The sequence below is a fragment of the Lucilia sericata genome, unplaced genomic scaffold (assembly GCF_015586225.1).
Source record: "Lucilia sericata isolate MDLA Ls3-8-SP2 unplaced genomic scaffold, ASM1558622v1 Contig000100F_arrow, whole genome shotgun sequence".
Lineage (NCBI taxonomy): Eukaryota > Metazoa > Arthropoda > Insecta > Diptera > Calliphoridae > Lucilia > Lucilia sericata.
Window position 1 is genome coordinate 313,404 of NW_023994132.1, and position 16,672 is coordinate 330,075.

Sequence of the window (16,672 nt, forward strand, 5' to 3'; positions counted from 1 at the left end):
TGTAGAAAGTTTTTAATAGATTTTTATATATTAATCCTAAAGTTAAAAATGATTTTTTATGCTTAAAATATTTTTTTGGATTATTTCTTTTTTTTTAAGAGACTGATATTGTCCCATCAATAAATATTTATTTGGGAAAATTAATTCTGTTAATAACCTACTGACAGACAGATTAAAAACCTTATTGTATATAATTAAAAATAATAATAATTTTCCACCAAAAAAATATCAGCTATTAACACAATTTTGTGACATAATAAATTGATATTTCAAGGCTATGATTAGTACAAAAAATATTGAACGCACCAAAATACATATAACAGAGAATTTTATATTCATGTGTTATATTGGTTTTAACTAAAAACCCAAAATTCTTATCTCGGCCAAAGAAAAACTACAGATAAGATAAGGAAGCTCACAATCAGAGGCAAAAAACAATCTATTCCCTAAAACTAAAATGAACATCATGGAAATATAAAACAAAAATAAAACATGTAAGAAAGTCTAGTAGTCGGGCATGCCCTATATGATACCCTACTAGGAGTTTATTTATCCCTCATTTTATTAAATTTTCGTAAAAGTAAAAAAATTTTATGTAAAATATTGGGAAATTTTTCAAAATTTGACTTTTTTCCATACATTAAAGTATGTCATTTCGTTTTATAAAATGAGACGTTTAAAGTGATTTTGCGAAGAAGGTATTAAATCGATGTTGAAAAATGTATAAAAATCATTTACAAATTTATAATATTTTTTATAATTTTATAGAATACTGTCTTAAATTTTGGAAGAAGTTTTAAAATTGGCCTAAGTTATGAAACTAACTTTCATCACTATTGATATTTTTACAATACATCTGAGCGTAAGATTGCATTTCGGAAAAGCGAATTTGATTGAAAACTTGAAGCGATTGTCATAACAATTAAAATATATTACATACAAATTGTTTTATATCAAAGTTTATCGTTATGCTAGAAATTTTAAATCAGTTCTTAAAGTTGTAGCATTTTGAATCTTTAATGGGTGATATGCGAAATCATGGAGCGATTTTACCAGATATCATCTTGGCTCAAAAGTGGTAGACTTTTATTAAACTTTATACAGTTATTTTTATAAATGCAGGCTATTTGACATGGTTAGTCGCATCACTATTTTTGATTGTTACAAACATATGAAGAAACGCATAATACACTCACCACTTAAGTAGAGTTGAGTATAAATATCTAAGGGAATTTTCGAAAATTAATGTGTGCAAAATTTCTGGAATTCATTAAACCCTCAATAAATATAAAAAATATGTATAAAAAACACTTACCTACTATTTATTTTGTTGTTGTTATTGTTGCGAATATTTCGTATGTTGACAATCAATTTTTTGTTGTCGTTGTCAAATTTTGTCCGTACTTGTTGTTGTTCGTTTTTTTTTTTTTTTCTGCGAGTTGCTGTTTTTTTCTATTTAAAAGAAATTATTTTTATAATTTTCAACACAAAAATTTATTTTGTTTTTTATTTATTATTTTGAGCACACTATTTTTGCTTTTTTTTATATTTTTGTGTTTATATTATTTTTGTTTATATGTATGTACCACAAGTAAAGAAAAAATAAGAAAATCACGTTTTTGTGAAGCACGTTCACGTAATTTCTCAATTACTATGTGTGTTTGTATGTGCAAAAATTCTTTTTCAATTCTTGTTTACAAGGATGAAGATCTCAACTGTTAATTCCTTTTTTTCTATTATAAGCACTTTCTAAAATATAAATAATTTTTATTTGTATAATTTTATTTTTAAAATAAAATATTTATTTTTTTTTCTTTTACACACCTAACAACTCGACCTCAACTTTAACGTTTTAATGCCACACTAAATATTTGTATTTTTCTTTTGCCGAAGAAATGTATGATTTTTTCACGTTTTTCTTTGGCTTGTTTTTTTAAGAGAAAAAATGAGAGAGATAATTATTTATTTGTGCTACTTTTTTTTAAAGAGAGTTTTAGTTTCATTTATTACTCTCTTGTGAGATATTTCTTCTGTTTAAATTAAATAACAGTGTTGCAAAAATATGTACTTTTAAGAAAATTTTAATAAATAAAAAATTCTTATCTGAATTTCTTATAAAAGTCTAATTTATAATAAAAAATCATATCGATTTGTTGATAATTATTACTGTTTTACAACGTCTGTAATATATACATACATATATATATCTTACGATGTACTATTTCTCACAAAGTTTCTATAGAATTATGGGCAGGCCACTTCACAAAACTTACCTCTAAAGATTGTAACCAACCTGTATATATACACCCATATTCTGGATTTCTCTAGTTGCTTCTTCTTCTTTTTTTACGACTCTGTTGTTGTTATTGGAATACCTTTTTTCGATTGTTGGCTAACTAAATGCGGAAACGTAATCGAAATGCGAAATAGTGGTGATTATGGAATTCAAAATGGTTCTATATCCTTTACCAGTCATAATATCTTTTATAATATGAACTGGACCTATAGCTTGGTCTGAAAAAAACAGTTCCATACCATAATATTCCCATAGTCATCTTAATTGTTTTACTTGTGTATTTTAAATCCAGTCTTTTCGTGGTTATTGCTGATTTTTTAAAAATATTCCCAACATGAGGGGTTTTTAAATGAGAACCATATAAGTTATGGAACATATGATGTAAAGCGCATTTAAATACATATAGAATATATGTACTTACGATTAGAGTTTTGGGAAAACTCAAGAGGACAAACAATTTATTCACATATACATTAAAACGAACTCGGTTTATCGTCGGATAAAAAGAATGAAATAATAAATAAATAAATTTTACTGGTTCCTCGGAATACCTTATAAACGGGTTTGACTGTATAACCAAAATAATAATTTGTAACCATTACAGCTATTTCTTAAATAAACAACCTAAAATATACAACCCTGTTTCACATTCTATTAGTCGCACACTAAAATTCTAAAGTATTCTCACGAAAACGAAAAGTGCACATGATAAATAACCACTCTTCTCGTTATTAAAACCAACAAAAAAAACTCTTCCAATAGAAGTACAAAAACTAGCAAACAAACAACAACAGAAAGTAAGGATTTAAATAATGCATTAATGTTAGTATTGTTGTTGTTTGGTTGCCTACATACAATTTCTAATGTTTTTTTTTTGTTATTTTTTTCGGTACGCAATGTTAAAGCAAAAAACATAAGAAATCTTAATGTACATACACACATTTTTTCTTTCATCTTTAAATAAACAAATACAAATATTTAGACAAGTTGATAAAAATGAACAAAAAAAACGTAAAAAGACAAATTATTGTTGTTCATAAATAAATGTTGTTGTAGTAGGCAAAATGATTAGAGCGGCTGGTAAGTGTTTTAAAATCAGCAAAAGAAAATAGCAACATTTATTTAAGTGATGATAATTTGATAAAGCTGTTTTTTTTATTGAGGTTGATGTGAAATAAAAAATAAATAAATTATTTTATATTCATGTGAATTAATTTGGCATTTAACAGCAGGGTGATTACTCTTCCCGTTGTAGTGCTCGTTTATAAATTTAGTACAAGTCAGAGATGAACACATGTTGGGTACTTTTTTTTCAAAAAAAAAAACTCTGAACATTATTAAAATTATTCTATCTACACGTTTTCATAATTTCATTAATATTTTATTCATAATCTCACAATAATTATGTCCTCATTAAGTTTAGTAGGTACTATTTCTAATTCTAAAAAAGTACTTTGGTTATTGTTTTAGTTTCTCTCTTGCAGCCCTGTAGTGTACACATTTCTTCTTTTTGTTTTTGCAATCAACGCTTTTTAATACACATTTGTTTTCTTCTTGTTGTTGTTGCTTATATGAATTTCTTAAACATTAATTTCACTTTATAAACACTATAAATTAAATTCTTTTTTCTTATTATTATTTTATTTGTTTAATGATAACGGCAGTTTAATTTTTTACTTCTCCGTTTTGTTTCTTCAACACAAAAAAGTTCTGATTTTGTTGGGCTTCAAAGTAGAAGTAGAAAAAACAACATACAGAAAGTGAGTGATGAAATTACTTGGGTTTTTTTTCTTTAGCCCAATTTAGTTTTGTAAAAAAATCAATACCTAGGTATTTCAGTTTTTTTCTTTGAGTTCACTTAAAAACACTTTTATCTATTAAATAATCACCTTTTCTTTTATTATTTTTTAATACACCGACCGCAGTATTTTAAATTTGCTATTAAATTTACTTGGATTTTTCATAAAACTTATTACTTTTTAATTATTTTCACTTCAATTAAACGCGTGCCTTCGATTTAGCGACAATTCACACATTCCAATAGAGTTTCGTTAAAAGACTGAAATTAAAATTAAAGAATTTTTGTATGGCGATTTTTTTTGTTGTTGTTGGTTGTTATTAGCGACTCTCTTAAATAAGAGAACAATATAGGTTTCTCTTGTAACATAGCGCCATCTACATGTTTCTTTTTTGGTTGTAATTTTGACATTTCTTTTCGATGTGTTATTCTAAACAAAAAAGTCATGGTTGTAAAAATTGGTAGTCCAGAAATATATGGTAAAATTACACAGGCCAACAAAATTAAAAAAACTTTTCTATAGGATGCTGAATCCGAATCTTTGCTTTGTCTTCAGATATCTCGAAAAAGGAAAAAGTTACCAGAGTTTTTACACATTTAAAACCTGGTACATAATTAATACACATAGAATAGTCAGTTCACTATTCCGTAGACTAGTCAATAGACTACTCAATAAACAAGTAAATATACTCGCCAATATTCATTCTAGTCATTATACTAATCCAAACTAGTCAATATACTAGTTCAGTGACCATAAAATCCCAGCAAAATCATGGTAATGGCTTGTACTTACTCAACAACTTACTTTTCAGTGACTACTACAAACCGTCTGCATTATATTAAAATGAAGCTTACATGAAATCATGAAGCTGTATATTAGCGTCAATATATTGCCGTTTCTTTTTTATAATAAAAAATCACAATTTAAAACAAGTAAGAAAGTATAGTTGGGCTTGGCCGACCATATGATACCCTACACCAGTTATGAATATTAAATGTGATTTATTTTTCATAATAAAGCATTAATCTTGAATATTACCTTGATTCCGATTTATTTAAGCAATTTATTGATAAAAAACTTATTTTCCAAAAGAGGCTTTATATGGGGGATAGGAGCAAATGTGGACCGATCCCGATAAAATGGGCTGGATAAATTTGTATTTATATAATATTTGTCTGTGCTAAATTTCACTGCTAATAAATTAATTGCAGATATTCAAATCACTTTCTGAAGGGGGCTTTGTATGGGGGCTAGGGTCAAATGAAGTCCGATCATTTCGAAATTCGTCAAGCTCATCAAGGCTTGTATAAAACTTAGTTGTGCGAACTTTCATTGAGATACATTTATATTACACATAATTAGCTCAAAAGCCCTTTTCGGGGGGTTCAGTTGTATGGGGGCTAGGTGAAATAATGGACCGATTTTAACAATTTTAACCAATAGGCTTCGTCCTTGGGTCTAAACAAACGTGTTTTCCAAATTTCATTAAATTATATTGAAAATTGTACTTGTACTTTGATAACAACGTTTACATGGACACACGGACGGACGGACATCGTTAAATCGACTCAGAAAGTTATTCTGAGTCGATCGGTATACTTTAAGGTGGGTCTCGTATTAATATTTTAATGCGTTACAAACATCAGCACAAACGCATAATACCTTCCTGCTATAGTGGTGTAGGGTATAAAAATAGGTCTCACAGACCAACACGCATGCATAGGAAAGTTAGTTCTGGTTTCCAATGTCATCCCCGTGTTAAAATAATAACTTAAAATTCTATTATGTAAGTAAATTTCTTTACTTTTACTTTTCAATATAAGTTTTTACTGGGTTTGTACATAGAATAGTCGTTATTCTAGTCCTTTGACTAGTGCATATACTTGAAAATAAATAAATTAGTCAACTAGTCTACAGACTAGTCAATGCATCACTCCATAGGATCAAAATCTATACATATATAAATTTATTTATTTTATTTGAGAATTTAAACTTAAGCTAAGCTTTATAAATTCGTAGCAAAACAATTATACAGAAAGGAAAATATACATGAGTATGCACCACAACAGTGATAAAATATCAAAAAAAAAAAAAAATTAACACTTTTCTATACAAAAATACAAAATCACTTTTATATAATTTACCATGTTTTAAATTATTTTTCTATATCGTTCCAAGAGGTAGTAACGAGTAAGAAACAACTAATCCTAATTAAACTTAGGAATTCGAGTGAAAAAACTAAATGCTTAAGAAATTCAATCAATTGAAAATCATGTTACACATTTCATTATTCTTTTGATTTAAAGCTAAAGTACGGCCTGGGAAGTTATACGAGTATTTGGACAAGACTTTTTTGCTAAATCTGTGGTCGGCTTGTAAAGTAACCAATTTGGTGTTGAAGTGTCTAAAGAAAAAAATAAATTATTAAAATCAATCCAATAAAAAAATTATATATTAACTTACTTTAACTGCATTTTAGGTCTTTGCAATTGCATGCACAATTTAATGCCAGAATAGAAATCAATATCAGCTTGAAGGCTAATTTTGGGCTCATAGGTCAAAAGGAACTCATTGCTTACTTGGGCATAAGTAAAGCCAGCTTTCATTATGCCATGTACGGCAGCAGCAGAACTAAAATTATTTATTATTAAAAATAAGTTTTGATTTTTAATAAAATCTACTTACTTTTGTTGAATTTCGGTATTGGCATTACGATTCCAAATACTGAAATCTACTTTGCCATTCAAATCCACCGATTTAGAACCGATTACTCTCGTATAAACAGTGGCTCCTGATGATAATATTATATAGTGTTCATGATCTTGAGCTAAAGTGGTAGCTTGGAAGGCAGGTGTGGGATCTGAGGCCGTGCCACTCCAAACATGACCCATCAATTCTGATTGGCCGGTGAAAAATATCAAAGGTCTCAAGAGAACCCCTTGTACAGCAATTTCCATACCAGCAGTAGCAGGACTATCATCGACTTCTTCGTCATCATCATTTGTATCCTCTTCACTATCTCCTACAAACGATGTTAAACCACTAGTATAGATGCCCAGCTGGAAAACAATATTAATTTTAAAATAATATAAGAATGAGTTCATATTTATACAGCAACTATTTTGCTTGTACTTTTAAATTGTTTTGGATTTGTAACTGTTTACCTTAAAGGTGCTAGTTTCTTCCCTGCCAGCAGATAATATCAATTCAACCGAACCTCGTTTCAAAACGCCTTGATAAATTTCTTGAGTACTGAGTAGACTTTCATTGAAAGCAGGAGCCCAAGATAATTCTCTAGATAAAACTGTAGTAAGACCTAAAATATAAAGAAAACTATTGTTTATTTTTATTGTCTTATTTGTCTTGTTTGTCTTATTTAAAATGGAAGTTAGTAATACTTTTAAGTTTAAACAAATTGATTAGATTTTTTGTTCTAAAAATCAAGATCGAGAAAAAATGTTTAAAATGAATATTTTTGAAAATGATACTACCCTTAACAATCACTCTTCTATAAATATGTATTAAATGAAAATTACCTATTTCATTCTTGTCTTAACACAAAATAAGTATTTATATTCGTTTTGTATTGTTCACAATATGAAAATGTAATTTTAGTCAATAGTTTTAATTTAAATTGATTTTTACGTTAATGAGTATTCAAGCAAATTCCAATCAAAAGTTTTGAAAATTTTGGATGGGATTTTTATTTTAGGACCCTACTAGGACCCTACTGAACCTAATGCACACCTTTACGACCCATGAAAACATATTTTAATTATAAATAAAATGTTTAAAATTGAGAATTTTCAACTAAAATTTACAATTTCCAATAAAAAAATTTTTACTCAAAGTACATTTCATATTTAGAATTTTCATAAGAAAATTTAAAAGTAAAGGTTTTTTGAGATGCAAAATTGAAAATTAGCATAGTGCTTTTCTGAATTTCTATAAAAATTGTAATTTACAATACATTTTCTATACAATAATTTTATTATACACATGTTACAAGTTAAAATCAAATTAATCCTATTTTTTAAAAATAGAAAATACATATACAAGAGACAATTTCTTTAAAACTGCACAGCCCGAGCAAAATCAATAATGTATTAGTTGGGCATTGACAAAAGTACTTCCTCCCTGGCCAGCATGAATGTGTGGTAAAATTGTATTTAGTTTACGCTGATATTCCTCAAAAAGTTCCGGGCAGACACGATATGGTTGATCATCAGATGACAAGTGAATTGGTTGTATATAGGATTGTGGCATAGGAGCTGGAGGTGGAGCAGGTTTTGGTGCTGTCATAGGGGCTGGAGGTGACAAGTAAGCCATTGCTGCTGGCGCTGGAGATGAGGATGGCAATGAATAACTATCCAAAGGTATAACATTAGAGGGAGTTAAGGAATACTTTGAAGGTTCTTCATTTGAGCAGGGCACATTGGGTGCAGTTACACTAGTAATGTATGAAGGGCTTTGACCTGCTGTTAGAGTATGTAGCAATGATGGAGTAATAATATTATAAACAGTAGAGACTGTTGATACAGCTGGATTTGTGAGTGGTGGGCTTAAACAAGGTGTAGATGGAACAGCATAAGATTGACTGCAAGGTGTTACTACAACAGGAGTTTGTGGTTCCGGTTTATTGTAGTTATCTTTAGAACTGTCATCTGATTTTTCACTATCTGCCTCTGAGCTATATGAAGGTGATGCGGATTCACTTTCAGTTTCCGTTTCATAACTAGGACTCAAGGGTTTATATTCCTCTTTAGGTTTTTCATCATATTTAGTCTCTTCCTGTTGGATTTGTTTGATTAAGTCCTTATTGCCTTGATACTGAGGTGATACATATATAATGGGTTGATATATAATTTGTGGTACTTTTCCATTTGTATATTGGTTAGCTTTAGGGGTTTCCTCTTTTGTATATGTTGAAGGCTCCGGAGGGCTATAAGTATTTTCAGGCACAGCAGCAGGCGGCTCATATAATTCTTCAACAGCAGGGCTATTATTAACATTGTAGTCAGGCTCTGCTGGTGGCAGTTCTGTGGGTATCTCATATACCGCTTCAGGTGCAGGTGGAACATTGTTATCATAGCTGGGAGGATTGTTAAAAGCATTACCATTATAACGCGGAGGATTGGCATTATTATAACTACCCCTGCCATAGCTGTCATAGTTTATTGGACCGAATAAAGGCTGTAAATTTTGCCACAGTGGCAATGGTCGAAAGGGCTGAAATGGCAAAAGAGGCAAAGGTGCCGGACTATAATTATCACCATTTCCTACATCGTAATTACAGTTATTACAGCAGTTATCACATTCTCCAAATAGCCCGTTTTTAAATAATTTCTTCCAAAATGAACGCTGTGTACGTTTCAACTCATCCGTAGGACCTATATTAGAACCACTATCGGCAGACAAATAATACGCTGCCTGTCTAGACTCTTCCTCGGTACCGCCGAAATGTAAATAATCCTCTGACATTATCTCCGCGACGATGCCCAAGAGAAACCATATTAAACAAAAGGATTTCAAGGTAAACATTTCCAAAATTTTTATTAGTTTTAGGAACAACTTTTTTATATGCCAACCAGTCCCTTTGAAATTTTCTATGCAACTACTTGGATAAATTGATTTCAATTTCTGTTTGATATTGGCCATTAAACAAAAATCGCTGTTCAGCAATAATTTTTTGCTATTTAACAAAAAATTTACAAATAGGTTACGAAAATGTATACGTTACAACAAATGCACTTTAATCTGATTTATGATATTTTTGCCTTTAGGTTCTTTCTTTTTGTTAATTTTTGCTAAACTGTTTTATGTTTTTGTATTTTATTTTCAAAAAGTTAATGGTATCGATAGAGGAATTTGTGTTAATATTAAGGTGGCATTTGTTAGTTTTGTTAGGAATATGAGTCTAGATTAAAGTTTATGTATAAAATTTCAAACCTAAATTTGACCTAGACCAAGTTTTATCTAACAAAATTAACATTAACGTTTTTCTATGAAATTTCATTTCCCAGAATATATGCGAGAAAGGTGTTAAGTTCAAAAAGCGTTAAGTCATATCGTCCCTGTTTTGAATATTAGTACAATGTGTTTTTTAACAAAGTTTTCAGAAAAGCAAAAAAAAATTTTAACTAGAAAAATATGTATCTTCGCGGATTCGTTAACTAGTGTAATTAATATATATATTGAAAAATAACTGAATTTTTAACAGTTTTTATATTGAAATGTACTTCCCCTTTATGTACAGATTGAAGATGTCGTTCGAAATTTGGGTTTAGGGATTTTTGATCAATTATAATACCATGCAGCGATTGTTAGGTAAAGATCATCAGTTGTTTTCGAATGATTTTCTTTTTATATTGCTTAGCAGTGCTACTTAAAAATATCAATAAGATTAATACTTATAAAGATATTGTGATTACTATTCTTGCATAAATTAGCAGAAAATAATTCTTATTAAATCAAATTGCAACAATGAAAAAATTTCGAAAAAATCCACATAGTACTAAAATTTAAAACAGGAACGATATGTAGAGTATTAAAAAAAATCTAACATAATAATTCAATTCGTTCACTTACCCTTTTGACCAATTATGTGATAATTATTAATATGAGGTCTCTCATACAAACCAGCCTCGAGCAGAGCCCTAAAGCGTGGACACTTATCCGACAACATTTTCAGCTTTTGTATAACATAAGTTTTAATTTCGAAATGGCGATCATTGGAGGCCAAATAATCCAATAAATGTCCCAATTGTTCGGGTGTTGGTTTCATGGCCAAGAGTATATCCAAAGCCAAAGTGCGAGCAGAGGAATCGTATTTCTTTGGTATTTGATAGAAGATGTGAGTAAAGGCTTGACGATGTTTCTCATTGAAGTGTATAATGGGGAATGATTTTAAGGCTTGCATGGCGGCCACAGATATTTTAGTTTCCTCCTTTAAAGCATACTTCATTAAAATGGAAATGGTTGTAGGATCGCGTAGATTTTGTAAAGCTCTTATGTAACGAGTCTTGCAGACTTCCTCTTCACAAACTTCAAGGAGATTTTTAAAAATAAAGTCTTTAATTTCTTTCAAAAGTTTATCGTTAGAATCAAAGCCTGATTGATGGGTGAGCGAGGCCACACACTGAAGTACTGAATCTTGCAATTTTTCATTTTTGATGGCATTTTCCTCAGCAGTTGTAAGACGTTCAAAGAGATCTTCAATTATAGATCTTTCAGGATGTGTTCCAACTGAAAGGGATTGTAAATATTTCTCCAATAAATCTACATCTGACTTTTTGTTATAATCAAAAATTTCATGAATGGCTTTATGGGCATCAATAGTTTGTACCGCTCCTAGAAGATCTACCAATTGAGAGTGTAATTTTTTATTGGATTTTAATATATCCACAAATTCTTCTTGTTTGGTAATACGAGCCAAAGGTATAAGTTTAACAAAGGCTTCGGCCAAGGCTTCCTTGCCAATTAAATCATCGGTTAAATCATTATTAAATGAATCAACTTGTTGTTTCAGCTGTAATTTTAAAATAGTTAGCAATTTTTGTGATTTCTATATTAATTTTACTTAAAACTTACTGTAATGTCCTTAATTTCACTAATAACACCATCCACATCAGCTTCAATTTCAAATACCCTATACCATTCCAATAAACTCTTAATAGCTTCTTCTGAAGTTTTATAGGGAAGTTGTTCAACTGGTTCAGCGGCAAAAGCAGTGTGCTTTAAAAACAACAAAGATTCTACTTGAGTACCAACTTCTGGCTGGGCTTCCAAACTTAATTTATGAGTTTCCACCGAAGAGGCTAGCAACAACTGACCGTCGGCCGACAAATCATATTCAACTCTTTCGAATGATTTTTGATGAACACCTGATATAAGATAAATTTAGTTTATTAACCGATTTCATTAAAATATCCATTTCACTTACCTAAAGGTTTTTCGCCTCTATAATTCACCTTTAAATCCCAGTGGGAACAATCAGTTTTGATTTTATTTACTTTTGTAGACGACTTGATGTTATAGAAATTATTACACATGCCCGAAACATCTATTTCGCTAACGGGTCCATTTTCAAAATTAATATGCATTAACGAGGCAATGCCTCGTTCCATATTTAGCAGAGACTGATCCCGCGATGTATGAGCAATAACTTTACTTGGTTTGTTATCAATAAAGCTAATATAAAATGGTCTATCGGGAATCTTTTCAATTTCTTGCACTTTTACATTGCCCTTTTTGCCAGGAGCGGAGACACGATTTTCCGTAAAGTAAACTTGTATAAGTTGTTCGTTGTCTGAATTCCAAACTGAATTTATTTTGAGCAGTGAATTGAAGGTATAGCTGATTTCTTGAGACGAAACATGTTGCAATTGTTTTGTAGAAACTTTATTCTCAAGAACATAGTACTGTTGGCTCTCATAGGGTATGAGAGGGGAAAATGCTGTAAGGAAATATGTTAATTATGGAGCAATATAACTTTAACGAAATTCGATATATGTATGTACCTACATGAGATTTATAGGAAATCCCACAACTTTAAAACAAATTATTGGAAATAAAGAGTCTTTCAGATTATAAAAGAAACTTCAAATATTAACTGCTAGTAATTTTAATTTAGGCCAACATTTAAAATCATTAGTTTAACTTTAAAATATGTATTTTCGAAATAATTTGGGAATCCCTTGCTACATTGAAATCAATCTTCCATTGAAATCAATATTTTCCATTTAAGAGATATTGTTCTAGAAAGTGAATGAATTTAATAGACATGTGTGTTCTATTTAAGTAGACACCACTGTATTAGAAGTGATTAACTAAATCTGATCTGTTTAAAATTAAATTTGTACGAAAAGCTAGATTTTGTATAAACTGATAAGGAAAATTGTAGGAAGACGTCAACTAGCCACGTCATTTTTTTCATAAATTTTCAACACAGAAAGAATAAAATTAAGAATAAATTTAAAAATACATACCTAAATGATGCTAAATTTGTATAAAGAGAACAACAACTATAATAATAAACAAGATAACTTTCACCAATAACAACAAATATTTTAATATTAAAATGACCTAAAAACACTGATTACTTAAAAAAGGTTATCATACACAAAACTATAAAAAAATTTTAAATAAAAGTAAAACTAACTCTAAAGATTAATATTAACAAAATATAAAATTATGTATGAACACTTGTTGGACTTAAAATTGCAGTTTACTGATTGTTTCAATAAAGAACATAAATGTTTGACATTTGGTACTTCATTTACTCACTCTTTTAAAACGTTAATATTATTTATAACTGTATGTTTTCGTTCTCTATTGTCTTAAGTTCATTAAACTTTTATTAGAAAATTAATTAATTATTCTAAGCTTTACTTTCATATAGGTACATTCACATTGTGTTGTAAAATTATTAAATTTCTTCTTCCCCCACTAAAAGCACCATTGGAATTTATAAATTTCTTATTTTTTCCTTTTTAGTCTTTTTTCGGCAACTTACCCGCCGCTAAACAGCAACATGAAAAACAAAATATTAGACAGACAACTATTCTTAAAAATCTTATAATCATTTTGAACACAATTATATGAGGAACTTGTTAAAATGAAAAATTTATTTTTAATTGATATTAATTTCCCTTGTATTTTATTTCATTGATACAATATATTTATTAATTCACTCAAGCCCGATTTTAGCACTTCACTAAACAAGTAGTAAGAACAAGAAAAACAGAACAACTGCAGTGCAGTGTGCGGCGAGAGAGCATCAGAGACCTGCGACGACCATAATTGTTGACGCCGGATGATACATTAAATTTCGATGACGGCTTAAAATCTGGTGGCTAAGTTTTCAAAAGTTGTTTAACGGTCATAATCAGGGAAACCAATAATATACTCTAAAAGTGTTTTATGCGCATTAAATATGCAGTAATAACGGAACATGTGCTCTTCATATTTTTAATGATTTTTTAACATTAGCGGAGTTTAGTGTTTAGTGAAAATGGTTTTTTAAAAGAGCAAATGCAAAATATCATAGCTTTTTATTGCAACACAGGGTATACAGAGGCGACACGAGCAAAAAACTATTTCTATCTCTTTCGCACACCACTTTACACCAATTTTTTTAGCTGTATTTTATATACCTCTTCCCACAAATGTTTACAAACGCCGCAGAAAAGCTGATTTTTGACTTTTGTAAATGTCAAAAGTGACATCTCTGTATACTTTGTGATTGCAAACCAACAACAAAACACACACTGTTGCAATTGTCACACCATAGTATAATTTTTTTTTTTTTAACGTTGTTTGCAATTTTTTTAATTAAACAGCTGACAATTGTAAACAACAAAATAAATAAAACTAAATAGAGACAAAAATTATTCAAAATAAATTAAAAAGAAAAAACCAAGTAAAAAGTGATCAACAGAAGGAATATAAATGTTCTTTGATTATTTGGAGGAGACACCAAGTATAGAAGTACGTTTTTTTTTTAACAATAAGTAAAGAAGAATGGGATAATTCTTTACATTCATATAACTAATAAATTATATTAATAATTTCAACATTTGATTACTAAAATACAGTCTTAATAGGTCATAGTCCAATTGTATTACATAATTTTTTCTAAAATGACGCTATTCGAATTCATTATTTTAGTGCTTTTTTGTGGTTTAGTGCTTCTAAAAATTAAAAAGTTGCCAACTCTGTCAACGAACAACAAAAGAAACGAGTATCTGTCTACAAATGCGTGAGAATTAATAGCCAACCCAATAATAAAGAAAAACAAAAACAATTGTATTTACTCTACACACCCATACACAAACTTATACGTATTTAGAAGAGGGGAAGGGCACACAAGCTGCAGGGGCAAACATTTTACTATATTATTAAAAAAGAAAACGAAAGCAAAAACAAATAAAGTCTGACAAAATAACAACAAACACACACGATTAAATGAGTGTACGACCCACAAAGATTTTAAATAGCGAACGGGAATTTTAATGGGTAGCTATAACGCTCAGACACACCACCCGTGAATGCCGGTTGGACTTGACTTTGGACGAACCAGGAAAAACGAGACCCCGCCAAAAGAAGTTTCGCTTCCCTCTTTTTTACCAGGCGGTTCAGAAAAGTAAACAATTTATATGCTGTCAAATGCATACAACCAAAAAAACAAACAAGTACATAGAGAGTGATACTATAAATGAAACAAACACAAAAAAATAAACGGGAGAAAAAGGTTGAAGATTTCACATTTTATTAATACCGCTATACACAATACTACATCAACTGTTACACTGGCAAATTTATTTGAAACGATGAGATTGTTGATTTTGTGTTTGGTGTTGCGTCTCTTTCCCTCCCATCAGTATCTGAGTTTGTGTGTGATTAATAGGTGGGTTTGTTTTTTAGTTGTGTTTTTTTAGTGTTGCCAAAGTCTAAACATTTTCTAGGTATAAATATTTCCCAAAAAATTTTATTTTTGAATATTGTATTAACTAAGATTTTTAAAAAAGTTTTAAGACTTTTTTCTAGATAATATTTGCATGTATAATTTTCAATAATGTGAATATTTGTATATCATTCAAAATTCAATTCGACTATTTTAAAGTGATAAAATTACAAAATAAGAGTAATTTATTTGGCAATAGCCGTTACTTAGCTTTTAATTAGCCCTGAGTGTTCGAACGCTTCAAAAATAGAAGTTGTTTTTTTGGGCAACAATTCAATTGTCAATAGCGAAACCTGAGGTCGTATTTCAATGGGACTAATTTTAAAATGTTGTTAACTGATGGCTAACTGGCTATAATTTTACCCAAATATTATTTATACTTTTTTTAATTTAATTTTAATCATGTTGCAACGCGACATGTTGAACGCTACATTTTTTCCTTTGTGATATTTATGTTGTTCCTGTTATTGTAGGCTCGACCCTTCTTTAAGCCAACAATAAGTTGATTTTTAACAATTTTTTTCTTCAGTTATACATAAGGAACCATGTAATCCCAGCTTATTCTAAAATCCCTGTATAGGCATTTCAACACTTCCATAATATTTCAGCCGCAAATTAATTATTGGAATTGGAATATAATCTTAAGATTGATAAAATTTTATTAAACAATTATTCCAATCAATTTTACAAATAAAATTTGTTAATTAATTAGCAAAATCAATAAATTTTAACCAAAGATGCTTTAGAAAAATATTCTCTAATTCCTGGACTCCAATATTTTTAAAATACATTTTTGCACATACTTGTAGAACATGGATGAGACAACAAATAGAATAAAGACTTGCATAAAAACTTGAGTTATTACCAGATCGAACATAGATTGTACATACATATGTATGTATAAAAAATATCCGTCGACCATAAGCGTCAAACAACATAATGTTTGATTATGAAAGTTTCAAAACAAAGTTGTATTTTGCCAAAAGCACTATCAACAAGAAGCTACACTATACGTATCTGATTATTTTTGGCAAAATGAAAGAAATAAACAAACGACAAATGAAAAAGGGTACAAGCAAATACAAAATAATAAATGTGTTACTGAGTAGTCAT

At 29.5% G+C, this 16,672-nt stretch overlaps 3 protein-coding genes across 7 annotated transcripts in view; all 3 read right to left on the bottom strand.

Moving 5' to 3' along the window:
- LOC119599992 (GTPase-activating protein skywalker) overlaps positions 1-4,357 on the bottom strand; it is an 84,295-nt gene extending 79,938 nt beyond the window's left edge. For 2 of the 4 annotated variants that reach the window (XM_037949981.1, XM_037949984.1), the window contains exons 1-2: positions 4,186-4,351; positions 1,316-1,452 (exon numbers count right to left, since the gene is read on the bottom strand). The gene's annotated coding sequence lies outside the window, so the exon portion shown is untranslated. Of the gene's footprint in view, positions 1-1,315; positions 1,453-4,185 lie in introns of those variants that run through there. The other 2 variants (XM_037949977.1, XM_037949983.1) reach the window with 2 other exon arrangements.
- Positions 4,358-6,046: 1,689 nt separating this feature from the next.
- Positions 6,047-13,850, bottom strand: LOC119600001 (microsomal triglyceride transfer protein large subunit). Of its 2 annotated transcripts, none has more exons than XM_037949993.1 (8): positions 13,610-13,850; positions 12,038-12,550; positions 11,686-11,978; positions 10,684-11,623; positions 7,260-7,411; positions 6,781-7,154; positions 6,559-6,726; positions 6,047-6,499 (listed from the first exon to the last, which is right to left on the bottom strand). In XM_037949993.1, the coding sequence occupies exons 1-8, from the start codon at positions 13,677-13,679 to the stop codon at positions 6,355-6,357; spliced, it is 2,655 nt and encodes an 884-aa protein (XP_037805921.1). In that variant the 5' UTR covers positions 13,680-13,850; the 3' UTR covers positions 6,047-6,354. The 2 variants fall into 2 exon arrangements, with proteins under 2 accessions (XP_037805921.1, XP_037805922.1); XM_037949994.1 differs by lacking the exon at positions 13,610-13,850 and adding an exon at positions 13,083-13,100 and having other exon boundaries at positions 6,352-6,499.
- Positions 8,099-9,923, bottom strand: LOC119600002 (pollen-specific leucine-rich repeat extensin-like protein 1). The gene has a single exon (XM_037949995.1). It carries the CDS (start codon positions 9,751-9,753, stop codon positions 8,191-8,193), a length of 1,563 nt encoding a protein of 520 aa, XP_037805923.1. The 5' UTR covers positions 9,754-9,923; the 3' UTR covers positions 8,099-8,190.
- Positions 13,851-16,672: the final 2,822 nt, after the last annotated feature.

What these genes read in the sequence shown, in the direction of transcription:
- LOC119600001 (XM_037949993.1), bottom strand. Translation starts at nt 13,679, where the DNA reads ATGATTATAAGATTTTTAAGAATAGTTGTCTGTCTAATATTTTGTTTT. An exon ending in TCACATAATTGGTCAAAAGG is followed by an intron (nt 7,412 to 10,683) that starts GTAAGTGAACGA and finishes TTTATATTTTAG; the next exon opens with GTCTTACTACAGTTTTATCT. An exon ending in AATACCGAAATTCAACAAAA is followed by an intron (nt 6,727 to 6,780) that starts GTAAGTAGATTT and finishes AAATAATTTTAG; the next exon opens with TTCTGCTGCTGCCGTACATG.
- LOC119600002 (XM_037949995.1), bottom strand. Translation starts at nt 9,753, where the DNA reads ATGGCCAATATCAAACAGAAATTGAAATCAATTTATCCAAGTAGTTGC.